Below are 19,809 nucleotides of genomic sequence, written 5' to 3' on the forward strand. Positions count from 1 at the left end.
ACAGCAAAAGTTACACAAAAACTGTATAAACACATGGAAATTGAACAACACACTTCTGAATAACCAATGGATCACACAGAAAATTAAAGAAGAAATCAGACAGTTCCTTCAAATAAATGACAATGACAATACAACATATCAGAATCTATGGGACACAATGAAAGCAGTCTTACAAGGGAAATTCATAGCAGTGAGTAATCAAATTAGGAAAACAGAGCGAGCCCAATTAACAACCTGATGCTGAACCTGAAGATTCTAGAAAGAGAAGAGAAGGACAAACCCAAAGCTCACACAAGGGAGGAAATTATAAAGATCAGGGCAGAAATCAATGCAATGGAGACTAACAGAATGATACAAAAAAAATCAATGAAGCCAAGAGTTGGTTCTTCGAAAGAATCAAAAAAATGGACAAACCCTTAGCCAACCTTATCAGAAAAAGGAAAGAAAAGGCCCAAATCCAGGCAATTAGGAATGAAAAGGGTGAAACTACAACAGACCCAGCAGAAATCCAGGGGATCATCAATACCTACTTCCAGAACCTATATGCCAATAAGATGGAAAACACAGAAGAAATGGACAGACAGATTACTAGACATGTATGAATTACCAAAGTTGAATGAAGAAGACCTAAAAATTCTAAACAACCCAATATCAATCAATGAAATTGAAAGCATAATTAAAACCTTACCAACCAAGAAAAGCCCAGGTCCTAATGGCTTCACCACTGAACTCTATAAGACATTTAGAGAGGAACTACTGCCACTACTGTTTACACTCTTCAACGGAATTGAAAGGGAAGCACTATACTCCGAACATTATTCCTGGAAACAAACATCACCTTGATCCCCAAAGCAGAGAAAGACCCAAACGAAAAAGAGAGCTATAGACCAATCTCACTAATGAACATAGATGCAAAAATCCTTAATAAGATATTGACAAACAGAATGCAGAAGATCATCAAGAAGATCATAAACCCTGAACAAGTGGGATTCATCCCAGGGATGCAGGGATGGTTCAACATACGCAAATCAATCAATGTAATACACTATATCAATAGAGCCAGGGACAAAAACCATATGATCATCTCAATAGACGCAGAAAAATCATTTGACAAAATCCAACATGCATTTATGATAAAAACCCTACAAAAAATCAGAATAGATGGTCTCTGCCTCAATCTGATAAAAGCCATCTATGAAAAAGCAACAGCCAATATCGTACTAAAAGGTCAAAAACTGAAAGCCTTCATACTAAAATCAGGAACAAGACAAAGATGTCCACTATCACCACTCCTTTTCAATATAGTTTTGGAAACATTAACCATGACAATTAGACAAGAGAAAGAAATAAAAGGAATAAAGATAGGAAATGAAGAAGTCAAATTGTCATTATTTGCAGATGCCATGATACTCTATATAGAAGACCCCAAGAACTCCACCAAAAGTCTTCTAGACTTAATAACCAAATTCAGTAGAGTAGCTGGATACAAGATTAACACACAAAAATCAATAGCTTTCCTCTACCTCTACATGAACAACAGAGACACTGAGAGAGAAATAGGGCAAACCATTCCTTTCACAATAGCATCCAAAAAACCGAAGTACGTAGGAATCAACCTAACAAAAGAAATCAAAGACCTCTTCTCTGAAAACTATAGCACTCTGAAAATAGAGATTGAAGATGATATCAGAAAATGGAAAGACATCCCTTGCTCCTGAGTAGGAAGGATCAACATAGTGAAAATGGCTATGCATCCAAAATTGCTATATGTATTCAATGCAATCCCAATTGAAATCCAATCCACATACTTCATAGACCTTGAGAAAACAATTCAAAAATTCATTTGGAACAAGAAGAGACCCAGAATGGCAAAAGCAATTCTAGGTAACAGAGACATGGGAGGGGGTATCACAATCCCAACCTGCAACTCTACTACAAAGCTACTGTGATAAAAACAGCATGGTACTGGCAAAGAAACAGACCTGAAGACCAGTGGAACAGATTAGAAGATGCAGAAACAATGCCAGACACACTCAGCCGTCTCATCTTTAACAAAGGAGCCAAACACCCTTGCTGGAGGAAAGATAGTCTCTTTAATAAATGGTGCTGGAGAAATTGGGTTTCAACTTGCCAAAGACTAAAACTAGACCTCTATTTCTCACCATGCACTAAGCTAAAATTGAAATGGATTAAAGATCTAAATATAAAAACAGAAACACTGAACCAGCTGGAACAGAGGTAAGGTCGAAATCTTGAAGACATTGGGGTAGGAAAAGACTTTATGAACAAAACCTCAGTCGCCCGTGAACTAGTCAAATCAACAATTGGGATCTCTTTTTATTAAAATGTTTCTGCACAGCAAGAGAAACCACCAGCAGTGTGAAGAGACAACCCACAATGTGGGAAAAAATTTTCACCAGCGATCCCTCAGACAAAGGTCTACTATCTCAAATCTATGAAGAACTTACAAAAATCAGACCTCCCAAATTTAAAGACCCAATCCAAAAATGGGCATCTGAAATGAACAGACATTTCTCACACAAAGAAGTAGACATGGCAAATAAACATATGAAAAAATGTTCAATATCACTGTCATTTGAGAGATGCAAATGAAAACAATGCTGAGATTCCATCTCACTCCAGAAAGAATGGCTGCCATCATGCAATCAACCAACAACAAATGCTGGCAGGGCTGTGGGGAAAGAGGAACACTGATGCACTGCTGGTGGCAGTGTAGACTGGTGCAACCACTGTGGAAATCAGTATGGAGATACCTCAAAGAACTAGGACCAGAAGTCCCACTTGACTCAGCTATTCCCCTGCTGGGTATCTTCCCCAAAGAATTAAAAGAATCATACCCCAGTGATATATGTGCACCCATGTTCATAGCAGCACAGTTTGTAATAGCTAAAACTTGGAAAAAGCCCAAATGCCCATCAACTGGCGACTGGATCAAGAAAATGTGGGGGTTTTTTAATAAAATGGAGTACCTCTCAGCCATCAAAAATGAGAAATTAGAGACATTTATTGCTAAATGGATGCACATTGAGGCAATACTCTTAAGTGAAATAAATAGGACACACATGTGTAAATACCGAATATTTTCTCTAGTGTGAGAAACTGAAAGTGTAAGTAAGGACTAAAAGGTATAATAGATAATGTGAAATAGGAAGAAAAGGGACAAAAGGGAGGGGGAAGTGGGAGGGGTAGGGGAAAGGAAAGAAGGGAATGGAATTAATATGAGAAAATGAAACAATGGAAACAAAGTCTTTGTAAATAGGGAGGGATGGAGGAGTTGAAGGGAGGGCAGCGGAAGGGGGAAAAAAATAAGAACCAAGAGAGTATGTAAAGGTGCATATCTCCAATGATGAATGTCATTATATTGTACAACTAAAATGTACCAATAAAAGGATATAAAAAAATCAAAAGGTATATGTAACATAAATTATAATCATAATTCACTGCATGGATCAGTACTGAATGATACTTAAATAGCACTGTTAAAATATTCGATATTAATTTAACTCTAAATTGTGACATAATCATATTGAGGGTTTGAAGGAGGGCAATGAAATAAATAAAATTTCTTCTGAAATGTCCAAAATTAATTCATCAAGATATACTGATAGGAATGTTGTATTTAGAAACATATAGGTAAATATTAGAATAAAGAGCTAAAAGACATGAAAACAGATGTTTTTGCAAAAGGGTTGGAGGGAGACCTGGAGACTGCTCTGTTGTTGATATAAACCTTTCAGCATTTCTTGACTTTTAAAATTACGTGGTGCATGCATCTTTTTAATGGGTTCTTTGTGTGTTTCTTTGGTTTCTTTTTACTTTTTAAAGAAGCAAGCATATAAATTAAGATAGGTTACAAATCAGTGCTGTAGGCAATGTTGTCTATACATAGAAATTTCAATTTTTCTTTGAAAGTTATTGGGCAAGAGAATAATGCAGCCATTTTGGTAATACATTTGCTTATTTGTTTATTATCTATCTCTCTTGCCCCATAAAGTGCAGGAACAAGTGGTGTACTAGTAAATGTTTAGGAATGCCTCTATGGACAGGAGAAAAGCTCATTTTTCTAGTATTTGCCAATTTCAGTCACATATATACTCCTACCATGTGTGATTTCAAGCTAGTAGGATGACATCGTTGAGTGCAAAGTTGGTAAAATATTCCCTCAATGGCTTTTGTGAATTGAATCCAGTATACCACTGACAGAAAATTTGTCTGTCTTGTTTACTCTTCTATCTGGAGTTTAGCATAGTGCCTTAGCACATGACAGATGCTCAATAAATAGGTTTTTACCTGCTCACTGAAAAGGAAAAAAAACAGAAACTGGGGATAAGAAAATATGGGGTGATATAATTTCATTTGAAAAAAATATTTAAAATTCTGAAAGCAAAATAATTTTGAAAACTGGAAATTTTAAGAGACCCTCTGACAGTAATCAGAAGACAAGACTATAGTGAGCTGAAATCATATTGTAACTTAGATGCTGGGTCACCATCAAACCAAGAAAGTCATCCTGGCCTCAAGGGAGAATAAGTGGAAAAGAAGGTAGCTGTCCAGGGTACTCTGCTAGTTATTTTATACATACTAATTTGTTTAATCTTCACAATAATTGCAGAAGATATAGCTTCCCATTTTACAGATGAGGAAAATAAGAAATAACTCCAAGCAATTTATACAAACTAGTAAGACTAAGAGCAAGGATTTACTTTTTTAACTTACTTTTAACTGATTCATAAAACATAAAATTATACATTTCTTCAGGTACTATGTGATATTCTGATACATGCATACATTGTACAATTTTAATCAGGGTAAATATATCTATAGCTTCAATATCCATCATTTCTTAATGATGAAAACATTTAAAGTTCTTTCCCCTACGTTTTGCAAATGTACAGTACATAATTGCTATCTTTAGCCATTCTGCTGTGCACTAGCTCACCAGAACATCTTCCTTCTATATAACTGTAAGTTAGCACCCATTGATCAATATTTCCCCAGACAGCTAGAATTTAAACTTAATTTTGTCTAACTCCTTATCATACGCTTTTCTGCTGTACCAGCTGCTCTCAAAAATAGGTTTGAGCAGAGTAATTTAGAAAAATGAGAATTTTGTTTACCAGAGACATGAAGATAATGAAGATAATTGTCTCACCTTCTATCATTCTTTGGTTATGAAGGTCTAGCCTAGGCACCTTCCAAGTAGGGATAGAAATTCATCCAAGCTGGCTTTTTTAAAAACAAGCTCTGTGTTCTTCGTTGTAGCTCTCCCTATTTCCTTGTCTAAAGCAGAATGCAGGCTGCCTAGCAACCAAGCTAATGGCATCCTTTTTTTGCCTTAATTACCTTATGTTTTCTACAATCTCAAAGGGACTGAATCAAATATCAAGAGGACAAGGTCTGAACTTTTTATATCAATATATCTGTCATACATACACACACAGATACACCTCCTTCCCTCCATTCTATGATTAAAGCAGAAAAATGACTTAGATTATATGTATGTGATGTCATATCATCAGATAAAATGTACAAAAATTCACCACCTGATTGCTTGCCTACAAATACAACACAAACACCAGTTTGACTAACTATTCTTAGCAACTTGATGAACTTTTGCAATTCTCAACTAAATTAAATAGTTGTTTTCATTTATATGTGTGCATGTGTCCAAAAAGAGAGACTTATATAGACATATCATTGGTAATAAAGTTCAAACGTAGTATTGTTAATATCTCTGTGAGTCACTTTTCTTACTAGAACTAGAATCAACAAAGTCACTCCTATTAAGTCAGGAAGAGATGTTTGCATACATAAGTTTCATCTAAGTTCCTTATTCAGAGAAAGAAGCAACCCACAGCATGAAGAAATAAAGGGTAGATAGAAAGGAGAACACTATGAATTGTGAGAGTATTAGATACAATTTGTTGCCTACCTGGCAGCCTTCTTCCTTGCTAACAGAATCTCAGTTTTCCAGGAGCTATAGACATAATGACAGTGGTTTCATTCCTCTTTCAAGAATATTCATTTAGGTATGAGCATGGGATACAATTGTGACCAAGAAGGTGTGGGGGAGAAATGTGGTTCAGGAACCTCTGATAAAAATTTCCTTACTCTTTGACAGAGACACAAGAGAGATACATTCCCATTTTCACCTCTGGACATTTTCACCTTTATGTAATGTCAGGAATGGTAGTAGCCATCTTGAGATCAGAATAGGAATCAGCTCATGAGAGAAAGCTAGCATACTGTGGCCTGTAAACTGTAAATATTAAAAGAACCTAGTTCATTGATAACATCATTGTGCTGGTGAATTAACTGACCCAGGTTCCCCAGCTTCACACTTTCAAATTGAATTTTATTTAGGCTAATTTGTACTGGGTTATCTGTTACTTATAACCAGAATAAATTGTATTGGTAGAGTATGACAGCAAATGTTTGAATTTTTAAACTTATTTGTGTGTAATTCTAAATACTTCTAAAAGTATCTACTGTCTACATCAGAACTCTATAGAAATGTCCATATGTCTTTTTTCTAATTTAACTGACTCCTTTTACCTCCCCATCTTCCTCTTAAATTGCTTTTCTTCCTTGTATTCTTCCTACTTGCTTTTGTCTTTGTTCTCCATTCTTTTCTTTGCTTTCTTCCCCTCCCCACTCTTATTTTGGGCTTTATGTGGCTATTATTTGAACCTGAAATATGCCTATGCATACATGCATCTATACATGTATAAATTTAATTCCTTGTAAGTTAAAAAGGAAGACTTCTTTCCCATTCCAAATTATTCCTTTCATATAAGGATGGCCTTACCAGCAAAAAAACTCCTGGCCTCTCTCTTCACTCACTTACTCATTCTCCATAAAGGAAGGATGACTTAATCTAACTGGTTATTTTGGAGGAGAACTAAGTATGTATATGTCAGCTTCTCCTATCTTCTTTCTGCTTTGGAGTGGGTTATCAACAGGAAGCATGTGTTCTGCTATGTTCCTTCAGACTATACATGTTACAAAAGCCCTGTCTCATGAAGCAGAAGTCCAGTGGTCCAGCAATGCTAGTGACTATGCAAATAAATCTGTTTAATCCTCAGGTTCAGTATTTAGAAGCTCAAATGCCTACAGATAGAATCCACTTCCTCTAATACTAACATTGTTAATAATGATGATGATATTTTCTTCTATGCCAGCTATTTTGTCTTATTGTCACATTAGTTTAGAATTTAGATAATATATAAAACTTCTGTTTTATTAGGCCTCTTTGAACAGCACTGGCATATATTAAAGTTTTGCTTCCCTGTTCTTAAATGTGTATTTATTCTTCATGACTGTATGCTGTTATTGTGAGTTGCTTACATTTGCAAAAGAAAATCTCAACAATGTGTCTTTGTTTTATGGTGTTTTCTGCAAACAAAAGGTGTTTTAAATTTATGTGGGATTGCCTACTGTTGGTTTCTTATGGAGTAGGAGTTATTGATAGGTAATAAAACATTTACTTTATCCAATTTTGAGATTCTCAGCTCAAGAAAAACTTGTTAATCTGCACTTACTTGATCAGATTCCAGTTTCTCAGGAATTTCACCTCTGGCTGCTGCTTCTGTATAGGCTTGATAGAAGGTCTTTTCTTGGGACTCCATTGTAATAGTCAACACCATATCATAAGCTTCCTGGAGCTTTGGGTTGTTCCTCAGGACCTGGTATTGGGCGTGCTTATAAGGTAAGCTGTAAAGTAGGGCATCATAAGGAACAAAGACATAAATTCCTTCTGTCATTTTCAGATCATGAGCCCATTCCAAGAAGTGCATCTGGGTCTCTCCTCCAATCAAGGCTGAATGCATACACATGATGATTACTGAAACAAACAAAGCTAGGTTAATAAAATATAGTACCAAAAACTATAGATGAGAGAGACAAACATAAATGTGTTCTAATGAATTTGTAAGTGATTTCTTTCCTATAACTACCAGATGAGCGAGATACTGAGGTCCTGAGCTAAGGCTAGGATATGTGCAGGGCTTTGGACTGGGTGCAGGGACAAGAGCGATTTACCTACAGGCTAAAGAGCCTAATGTAAGACAGGAATAAGAAGTACCATAATAAAAAGGAGACAGCATCACAAAGAAACTTTGGAGTTGGAAGTGATAGGTTTATATCCTGACAGTTATGAGCTGTACGCCTTTGGGTAAATTACTTAACCTCACTCTGTCTCATCCACAAAGCAGAGGTAACAATATGCACTTCATGGAGAAGTAGTGATGATTGAAGGAGACAACTCATATAATTGGTTTAGTACATAGTCCTCAATAAACAGTAGTTACTCTCATACCTAAGAATAAAAAGACTAGAAGGAGGGGATGGGAGATATTTCCACAGCCATTTTTTTTTGTCCAACTCCTACAAACATGTACTCCAGTCCATTTTGACCAACTATTCTCCCCTTTACCAAGGCCATTATACACAATGAATGCCACTAACACAGATTCATCTATAAATGCTAAAATTATAGGTGATACATTCAACTTTTTAAATCTAACTTTGTTATAATTGGAATTACTTTGCACTCAATTTGATACTTCCTAGACTTATGAAACTATGTTGTTTGGCAAGGCTATGCTACAATAGTGTGGATTAAAGGGAGCCATGTTTGAAGAATAGTGGGTAGACCATGAGACTGAAAGCCATATCCAATTTCATCCTTGACATGCTAAATGAGTTTAGTTTAAGCCCATTTGTGCTTCAATGCCTATATCTTTAAAATGTAGATTCCAATGCATTTTACAGGTACACTGAATAGTTTAATTAGATAATGCTTGGCAAGTAGTCTGAGCTCCTTGAAGAAAGGCAAAAATCCTATTGCCTTAGTAAATATTAATTACACATGCTTATACGGAACCTTTAATCTCAGGAACTAAGTGTGCTTAACTATGTTCAATGACTGGTCTTTGGCATTTACATATTGCTTCATCTATTTTCAAATGCCTCTTTAAACTTGTTAAATATCCCCAGAAAGTTTCCCTTCCAAATTACAGTTGATATCCTTCATTTTAAAAGTGTAACTAGTAAGTTACGAAGTTGATTTAAAGATACCATACCACCCACACACACACACAATACAGCATCATTTCAGTTTTCAAATGAAAATTAGCTCCTTCAAAATAATTACCCTGAGTAGCTACATGTATTCTGATGCTCAGTTCTTCTGTAGAATTATTTCAAGATTCTTTGGAGGTACTTCATGAGCAACACAAGGAATTCAGCCTCAACTGTTCATAATCCCACATTGTAAAATGGAAAGATACAGTACCAGAGAAGATTGACAAGGCAAGAGTTAGAAACAGAAACTAGAATTGAAGGCATCACCTTTTCTATATTTGCCTACACCATTAAACATGAACCAGTTTGGTCAAAATAATACAGATGCAGGTCTCTTGAGAGGGGAAAAAATTAGCTAAATCATGTGCTTCAGCTAATCAGCCATTTCATTCAACAGTATTCCAGGCAAGTAAGTATTAGCATCTTTCTTCTACACAGAGATTAAATGATTTGATCAAGGTTATGCAATACAATTCCATTTGATTTCCTTAAGGAACATTAAAATGACTCTGCTGCATGGAAAATGTTGACTAGAACTAAGTGTTCTGTGTTGGGTGAAGTACAACAAATACTTTAGTGGATGTAGCAGGTGCTATTATGCTGTGCCACCAAGATACAGTACACCCTTCAAGAATGAAGCACTCATTCCCCTACTTGCTGGGAATGTTACCAAACAATAACTAATCCCTCATTGATAATTGTCCTCAGTTGAGATCTACCTCTCCCAAGGTTACATCCCTTTGGCAGTGTGCTGGAGATAGCTGGCCTGGGCTGAACCACATGAGCCTATGTTTAAATTTTCGATAAGGAATGAATGTCATGTTGGTAGCTTGAAATTGGCCATAAAGCAGGAAAGATTACACTATGAAAATCAGCAAACACAACAAATGAGGTATTTTTTTGCTGGTGAGATGGTTCTTAGCAATCTTTATCACATTGTAGCCTTTTTTCTGAGTTAGCATGCACCTAATGACTGGTCAACATGGAGGTAGAACATTCCAGACTTATTTCAATCCTGGACAATACTGAGGGTTATCCTAGCACCAGAGCATGCCTCAAGACTGCATGAGCTTTTTGTTGATTGCAGTGCTGTTCAAATATCTCTGCCCAACCCCATCCTTTCTTTTCCCCTGGCAGTATTATCCTTGAAAACACTCACCCAATAAGCTTCCTCCACTCAAAGCTCCATCTGACAGATTGTTTTCCAGGGAAACTGACCTATGATAAAGGATTAGAGCTCCTGCTCTACCTGAAACTGACTCATCATGGCACTTATAAGATTTATTGCCCTTATTACTTGTGTCAGCTTCTACTATGAAACTGTAGGTTTCTTGTGGTGAGAAACTGTGTCTTATTTATCTCTGTGTCCTGGTATATATTATGTACACAGTGATTGTTGTTTAGATGAATGTTTCCATACTAACAGATTTTTGGGGAGGAGTAGGTGTGCACTTGTGTATTCTTCATGGGTTCCTTGAGACGTAAGATATAACCATATTTGGATTGTTAAAATGAAGGAATAATTGGAAATGACACTCCTTGGCAGGTAGACACTACCAGGCTTCTCTTTAATGCCTAGGGTCATTAACTGTCCCAAGACCTTACTCCTCAGCCTGATTTCATCCTCTTCTTTTTCCTTTCATTTGTCCACACTGATGACATTTCATATAAAGGGTCCAAATTGGTATAACCAAACAGATACCTCTATATCATCTAGCACAACTTGTCCTCCTCATGTTTTAGATGAAAAAAGTGGAAGTTGGAAAGGGAATGATCACAAGATTCTCTAATCTTTCATGACAAGACCTTGCCATTAAATACAAAGTAGAAAGCATAAATACTGAATTCAAAAAACAACATCTTAATTTAATAGATTGAATGTTTTATGAACAGGGATTTATGGACACATCTATTCTACAAAATGATTTTGCTAAATAGCTTTATTATCTTAAAATTACATTCATTAAAATGTGATTTGACCTGTAAGTTGTTGTCAGCAAAGAATCTGTATACAGAAACCTTAAATCTTAGATAAGGCCTGGGTCAACAGATAGTCACCAAATAATACTAATTTGTAAGTTTCCATTATGATTGTTAACAAGTCAAGCCATTCTATAGCCAAAACAAGGACCAAGAAATACACCCTCCTAAGATCACATCTCCCCAGGATATGATATTAGCATTTTTTCTGGGCTACTTGAATCTCGCTGGAGCTGACAGCTGTCTTCACACAGTGGGGCTGACTATAGCGGGCTCTCACCCTCAATGCTACCAACAGGAAATGTCAAAAAAAAACTTCAGGAAAAAAACAATTTCCAAGTCCCATTCCTTATTGAAATACTCTAGCCAATAATTTCTTGAGCTAGAAGACCTGCATTTCTCAAATATAAAAGCTCACTTTCTCCCTCAAAGATTACTGACTATAGAGCCTCCATGGAGGAAATTGAATCTAATTTTACACCTCATGAGATGGAAATAATTCCACTAATTAGTGCTGAAGAAGTCCTTAGGAGCCATATGCATATTTGTGAGACCTTAATATATTGCTCCCACTGCACAGAAACCCACCCCCATTCTGCTGTGCTCCTTTTTCATTTTAACTCTTTGGACAGTTCCTGTAACTGACAGTTATTTTAACCTATAACTTTAACAATTGTTGAAAGGAGATGGCAGATCAGAGAAGGTGAAGGACATACAGATTTATCCCAAGTTTCATATTTCCCCATAATTTACCCCACCTGGCCATATTGTAGAAGCATAGGTTCATACTCTCTTCCCCTCAGCTTTCTCCAACCCAGTCTATGAAATGGCTGTGTAAGAAGAGAGCAGGAGGCTCTGTGAATGTGTTCTGGCTCCCATGCCCAAGTATGATTCAATACAGGAGGCCTCACCTACAAGTATTTGTCAATACACTTTAAGAACACTATGCTTTCTTATTATTCTCATTTTGTGTACAAGAATATTTGATGGAAAGAATGTAGCCAACTCTCTAACAATGAACATACAAGCAATAATGTGATGGATGGTTATTTCTATCCACTAAGGAAACCCTGAAAATGTTGTGCCTTAAGTGCTGAAGTCACCACTTCATTTCTACCAATGTAGAACTGGTCCAAGTAGCCCAGCATGACAGAAGACACATATACATTCAATGACTATTCTGTCTGCAACAGACCATACTCATTTTTTTCACATATACCTAAACTTGTATTTCAAGTGCTTTAACATTGTGGCCCATCTTGAGAAAAAGTTTTAAATATTTCTCCATAATTTACAATGCATAGGCCAGGTGTGGTGGCAAAGGCCTGTAATCCCAGCACTCGGAAGGCTGAGGCAGCCTGGGCTACATAGTGAGTTCGAGGCCAGCTGGAATTACAGAGCAAGACCTTGTCTCAAAAAACCAAAAAAAAAAAAAAATACAATGTGTGTTTTCTCCAGATTTTCCTAACCTGCTATATTAATAAGACCTCTTAAGTGCAGATAGCCTAAGTATTCAGAAGTTTCCTCTTATGTTGGGTCTTCAATTATTCGGTCATTACTGATAGTGAACCCATTCATAAAAGCAAGCCATCCTTTTACCATTTATATTTACTTACATATATCAATAGCAAACCCTATGCCAAATTTCCTATCAGCATGAGCCCTTGGCCATAGTATTATCAGTATAGCTATTATCATCACTGTGGAAAAATACACCTGATAACACCTTGTGGCATTTAAAAGAATTTTATCAGTAGGGCCAAAAGGTAAGGAAGAAAAATAGAAGGACTGGTCACGCAGAAGACTCCGAATCACCCCGCTGCAGACAGGCAGGTCTGCCCACACCCTATCGAGGTCCCCAGTCCCGCGGAACACACGCTGAATCAGCCCGCTGCAGGCAGGCAGGTCTGTGCACGCCCTACCGAGGTCCTGAGTCACGCGGAAGACACCGAATCACCCCACCGCAGACAGGCAGCCACCTGATTCCACATTACCAAGGCACAGAGGACACCAGACCACCGGACCAAGGTACTGAGTCCCGCTGCTCCCTGCCCAGAGGTAGGGGCTTCTGAGCCATCGTCCCACTGCTTCTGGTCCAGAGGAAGGGGCTTCCTGGTCACCATCCCTCCCTCTGCTCCCAGCCCAGAGGAAAGGGCTTTTGGGCCACCTTCTGTCCCGCTGCTCCTGGCCCAGAGGAAGGGGTTTCCTGGCCACCATCCCTCCGGCTGCTCCCAGGCCACAGGAAAGGGCTTTTGGGTCACCATCCCTACCGCTGCTCCCGGCCCCTGTCCCACCTCACCCAGCTCAGAGGAGGTAATCCACTCAGGCGCTAACAGCCCCCCGCTCCAGTCGAAATGAGAAAACACATAAAGAAGTCTCAAAACCAGAACTTCCAGATCACCTAGAGCAACCCCAAAGGGAAATGAGATGGAACACTCTGATACTCAACCACCTGGACCCACTGAACTGGCAACAAAAGGGGATCTGGAAAAAATGAAATCAGAAATAATTTCTCAGATAACAGGAGAAATTGTGCCCTTAGTGCAAGACATGATTAATAAATCTAGAGAGGAGCTGAGGAACATGATGGAATCCCAACATAAGAAACAAATGGAATCCATAAAACAGATGCAAATAGATTTCCAGGACATGAAAAACTCCATTGAAAGTCTACACAGCAGAATGAGCCAGTGTGAGGACAGAATTTCAGATATAGAAGATAAGATTGCAATCAGTGACCAGGAAAAGAAAAATTGCTGCAAAATTATAAGGGAACATGAGAAATCAATCGAGCAGCTGCTAGATGATGCAAAAAAGAATAACATAAGACTGATTGGGCTCAATGAAGAAACAGGAGAGAGTGCAGATGACATAAAAAATCTCTTCACAGAAATAATGGCAGAAAACTTCCCAAGCAGGGGAAAAGAGCTTGACATACAGATAAGTGAGGCATATAGGACTCCAAATAGCCTTGATCAAACAAAATCTACACATAGGCATATAATTGTTAAGATTCCAGAAACACAACAGAAGAACAAAGTTCTCCAAGCAGTCAGAGAAAAGAAACAAATCACATACAAAGGAAAGCCCATCAGAATGACAGCAGAGTTCTCAACACAAACCATCAAGGCAAGAAGAGCTTGGAGTGACATATTCCAAGCCCTAAAAGAAAACAGCCTCCAACCCAGATTGATGTACCCTGCAAAACTATCTTTCAAAATGGATGGAGAAATAAGATACTTTCATGACAAAGAGCACCTTAGGAACTTCGTGAATACCAAACCAGCACTCCAAAGAATTTTACACAATAGCCTAGAAACAGACATTGAGGATCACAACCCCAGGAAGCAAAGCAGAGTGAACCCATCTGGCATGACAAGAAATTAAATGTAAAGGGGGAGAACCCAACAAAAAGAAAAAATCATGGCAATGACAAGTCAATACATTCCAGTTATAATCATCAATGTTAATGGTCTCAATTCAACAATCAAAAGAAATAGACTGGCAGAATGGGTCAAGAAGCAAAATCCAACAATATGCTGCATACAAGAAACACACTTAATTCAAAAAGAAACTCATAGACTGAAAGTTAAAGGGTGGAAAACAATACTGCATGCAACAGGAACCCCCAAAAAAGCAGGAGTAGCTATCCTCTTGGCAGATCAAGTAGATTTCAAACCAACACTAATTAAGAGAGATGAAGAAGGACACTCCATCCTTGTAAAGGGAAGAATCCAAGAGGAAGAGATGACAATCATAAATATCTATGCACCAAACACTAGTGCACCCAACTATATAAAACAAACACTAACAGACATGAAAAGTCATATACGCACTAATACAATTGTAGTGGGGGACCTCAACACCCCACTGTCACAAATAGATAGATCAACTAGACTAAAAATAAGTAATGAAATACTACAACTCAATCGAACTCTTGAACAAATGAACTTAACAGATGTTTACAGAGTCTTCCACCCCACAAAATCAGAATACACATTCTTCTCAGCTGCACATGGGTCATTCTCCAAAATAGACCACATACTCACACATAGAACATGTTTAAGTAAGTGCAAAGGAACTGAACTTATTCCCTGTATATTATCAGACCATAGTGCAATGAAATTGGAGATCCATAGCAAAAGAAACTCAAAAAATTTCATAAACATGTGGAAATTGAACAACACACTACAGAATAACCAATGGGTCACAGAGGAAATTAAAGAAGAAATCAGACAGTTCCTTCAATTAAATGACAATGACAACACAACATATCAGAATCTATGGGACACAATGAAAGCAGTCTTACGAGGGAAATTCATAGCAGTGAATATGCATATTAGGAAAACAGAATGAGCCCAATTAAACAACCTGATGCTGATCCTCAAGCTTCTAGAAAAAGAAGAGCAAGACAACCCCAAAGCTCATACAAGGGAGGAAATTATAAAGATCAGAGGAGAAATCAATGCAATGGAGACTAAGAGAATGATACAAAAAATAAATGAAGCCGAGAGTTGGTTCTTTGAAAAAATCAACAAAATTGATAAACCTTTAGTCAACCTTGTCAGAAAAAGGAAAGAAAAGGCCCAAATCCATGCAATTAGGAAAGAAAAGGGTGAAAATACAACAGACCCAGCCAAAATCCAGATGATCATCAATACCTACTTCCAGAACCTATACGCCAATAAGATGGACAACACAGAAGAAATGGACAGATTCCTAGATACATATGAATTACCAAAGTTGAATGAAGAAGGCCTAAAAATTCTGAACAACCCAATATCAACCAATGAAATTGAAAATGTAAGTAAAAACTTATCACCTAAGAAAAGCCCGGGCCCTGATGGCTTCACTGCTGAATTCTTCAAGACATTTAGAGAGGAACTGCTGCCACTACTGTTGAAACTCTTCAATGAAATTGAAAGGGAAGCAATACTCCCAAATTCATTCCTGGAAACAAGCATCACCGTGATCCCCAAAGCAGAGAAAGACCCAACCGAAAAGGAGAACTATAGGCCAATCTCACTAATGAACATAGAGGCAAAAATCCTTAATAAGATACTGGCAAACAGAATGCAGAAGATCATCAAGAAGATCATACACCCTGATCAAGTGGGATTCAGCCCAGGGATGCAGGGATGGTTCAATATATGCAAATCAATTAATGTAATACACTATATCAATAGAGCCAAGGACAAAAACCATATGATTATCTCCATAGATGCAGAAAAAGCATTTGACAAAATCCAACATGCATTTATGATAAAAACCCTACCAAAAATTGGAAAAGATGGTCTCTACCTCAAACTGATAGAAGCCATCTATGAAAAACCAACAGCCAATATCATACTAAATGGTCAAAAACTGAAATCCTTCACATTCAAATCAGGAACAAGACAAGGATGTTCACTATCACCACTCTTGTTCAATATAGTTGTGGAAACATTAGCCATGGCAATTAGACAAGAGAAAGAAATAAAAGGAATAAAGATAGGAAATGAAGAAGTCAAACTGTCATTATTTGCAGATGACATGATACTCTATATAGAAGAGCCCCAAGAACTCCACCAAAAGTCTTCTAGACTTAATAACCAAATTCAGTCAAGTAGCTGGTTACAAGGTCAACACACAAAAATCAATAGCTTTCCTCTACACGAATGACAGACTCACTGAGAGAGAAATAGGGCAAATAATTCCTTTCACAATAGCATCCAAAAAACTGAAATACCTAGGAATCATCCTAACAAAAGAAATCAAAGACCTCTTCTCTGAAAACTATGGCACTCTGAAAAGAGAGATTGAAGATGATATCAGAAAATGGACAGACATCCCCTGCTCCTGGGGAGGAAGGATTAATATAGTGAAAATGGCCATACTTCCAAAACTGCTATATAGATTTAATGCAATTCCAATTGAGATCCCAGCAGCATACTTCATAGACCTCGAGAAAACAATCCAAAAATTCATTTGGAATAAGAAGAGACCCAGAATAGCAAAAGCAATTCTAGGTAACAGAGACATGGCAGGGGGTATCACAATCCCCAACCTGCAACTCTACTACAAAGCTACTGTGATAAAAACAGCATGGTACTGGCAAAGAAACAGGCTTGAGGACCAGTGGAACAGATTAGAAGATGCTGAAACAACGCCAGACACACTCAGCCATCTCATCTTCGACAAAGGAGCCAAACACCCTCACTGGAGGAAAGATAGCCTCTTTAATAAATGGTGCTGGAAAAATTGGGCTTCAACTTGCCAAAGATTAAAACTAGACCTGTATCTCTCACCATGCACTAAACTAAAATTAAAATGGATTAAAGATCTAAATATTAAAATAGAAACTCTGAACCAGTTGGAACAGAGGTTAGGTAGAACCCTTGAACACATTGGTGTAGGAAAAGATTTTATGAACAAAACCTCAGCTGCCTGTGAACTAGCACAAACAATCAACAAATGGGATCTCTTCTTATTAAATGGCTTCTGCACAGCAAGAGAAACCACCAGCAGTGTGAAGAGACAACCCACAATGTGGGAAAAAATCTTCACCTGCTCTTCCTCAGACAAAGGTCTACTATCTCGAATCTACAAAGAACTTAAAAAGATCAGACCTCCCAAATTTAAAGAACCAATCCGAAAATGGGCATCTGAAATGAACAGACATTTCTCAGACAAAGAAGTAGAAATAGCAAATAAATACATGAAAAAATATTCAACATCACTGGTCATTCGAGAGATGCAAATGAAAACAATGCTGAGATCCCACTTCACTCCAGAAAGAATGGCTGCTATCATGAAATCAACCAATAACAAATGCTGGTGGGGCTGTGGGGAAAGAGGAACCCTGCTCCACTGCTGGTGGGAGTGTAGACTTGTGCAACCACTGTGGAAATAAGTATGGAGATACCTCAAAGAACTAGGACTGGATGTCCCATTTGATCCCCCTATTCCACTGCTGGGGATCTTCCCCAAAGAATTAAAAGAATCATACCACAGTGATATATGTGCACCCATGTTCATAGCAGCGCAGTTTGTAAGAGCTAAAACTTGGAAACAGCCCAAATGCCCATCAACTGGAGACTGGATAAAGAAAATGTGGTTTTTTTATAAAATGGAGTACTACTCAGCCATAAAAAATGAGAAATTAGAGACATTTATAGCTTAGTGGATGCACATTGAGGTGATACTTTTAAGTGAAATAAATAGGACATACATGTATAAATTCCAAATAGTTTCTCTGGTGTGAGAAACTGAAAGTGTAAATAAGGATTAAATGTATAATAAGTCATGTGAAATAGGAAGAAAAGGGGCAAAGGGGAAGGAAGTGGGAGGGCTAAGGGAAAGGATAGAAGGGAATGGGATTAATATGAGAAAATGGAAAAATAAGAACAAAATCTTTGTAAATAGGGAGGGCTGGAGGGGTTGAAGGGAGGGCTGGGCAAAGGTGAAAAACAAGAACCAAGAGAGACTATGTAAAGGTGAAAATTTCCAATGATGAATGTCATTATATTGTATACCTAAAATGTACCAATTATTAGAATGAATAATCGATAATATAAAATAGGAAGAAAAGGTCCAAAGGAGTAGGGGTAGTGGGAGGCACAGGGGAAAGGAAAGAAGGGAAAGGAAGAAATGATGAGAAATGGAAAAAATGGAAATAAAGTCTTTGTAAATAGGGAAGGGTGGAGGGCGTGAAGGGAGGGCTAGGAATGGGGAAAAATAAGAACCAAGATGCATTATGTAAAGGTACAATTCCCAATGAGAAATGTAATTGTGTTGTATACCTACAATCTACCAATAAAAGAATTTAATACAAGAAAAATAGAAGGACTGAATTGTACATCATATAAAGAACAGAGGATCTCTATTAGGTACACTGTAAGATCATACCTCAAGTGGACAGCAAACATTAGACCATAGATCTTTCATTAGACAAGTTCTTAAAGTGTGGTCCCTAGACCATCAGTATCATTTGGGAATTTGTTAGAAATGCACATTCTGGGACCCAACCCTAGCTTTCTTGAATCAGGAACTCTGAGGAAGAGTCCCAGTGATCTGTGTCTTAATAAGACCTTTTGGAGATTCTGGTGCACACTTAGATTTGAGAATCACTGCTTTAGACTAACATGAATACATATCCTGGCTTTTCCATTCAGTAGCTATGTGACATTGAATATATTATTTAACTCCTCAGCCCCAGAATTCTAATCCATAAAGTTGATAAACAATAATTGGCCTTACTTATAGGAGCAATATAAGAATTGAAATTGTGCATACAAATCCCTTGCAAAATGATTACCACATAATAAACTATCAATAAATATTAACTGTTATCATCATTGCTTTGCTATTATTCTTACTTTGTATACAAGAATCTTTGATGGAAAGAATGTAGCCAACTCTCTGACAATAAACATACAAGCAATGATGTATCTAATTTTGGAAGAGCTAAAGGCCGTTCTGACTGTGTCATACTGTAATGTATAGTTCTCAATTTGAAAGGATTTAAAGGAAGCCCCAAATACTCCAACAGCCAAGTAAGCTCGAACAACAACAGCAAAAAAGGTCACAATCAACAAAGATTAAGGCTGATAGGCAAAAGGGTGAGGAGAAAAAAGGAGAGTTTGAAATAGCCATTTGAAAAGTTCTCTAAAGAGCCATAGTTAGGGCCTCCTGCCACCTTTACAGAAATGAGGAAAAGATTGCCTCCAAGGAGAATGTAATCCT

The 19,809-nt window shown here is 37.5% G+C and overlaps 1 protein-coding gene across 1 annotated transcript in view; it reads right to left on the reverse strand.

Annotated features, from left to right (window-relative positions):
* Gucy2f (guanylate cyclase 2F, retinal) overlaps positions 1–19,809 on the reverse strand; it is a 200,258-nt gene that overhangs the window by 174,254 nt on the left and 6,195 nt on the right. Inside the window, 1 exon segment of the mRNA XM_087196753.1 lies at positions 7,563–7,864. Coding sequence (XP_087052879.1) covers positions 7,563–7,864 — 302 coding nt within the window.

Source organism: Heterocephalus glaber, unplaced genomic scaffold, assembly GCF_053883595.1.
Source record: "Heterocephalus glaber isolate CG9 unplaced genomic scaffold, H.glaber_assembly_v1.0 deba00001613, whole genome shotgun sequence".
Classification (NCBI taxonomy): Eukaryota; Metazoa; Chordata; class Mammalia; order Rodentia; family Bathyergidae; genus Heterocephalus; species Heterocephalus glaber.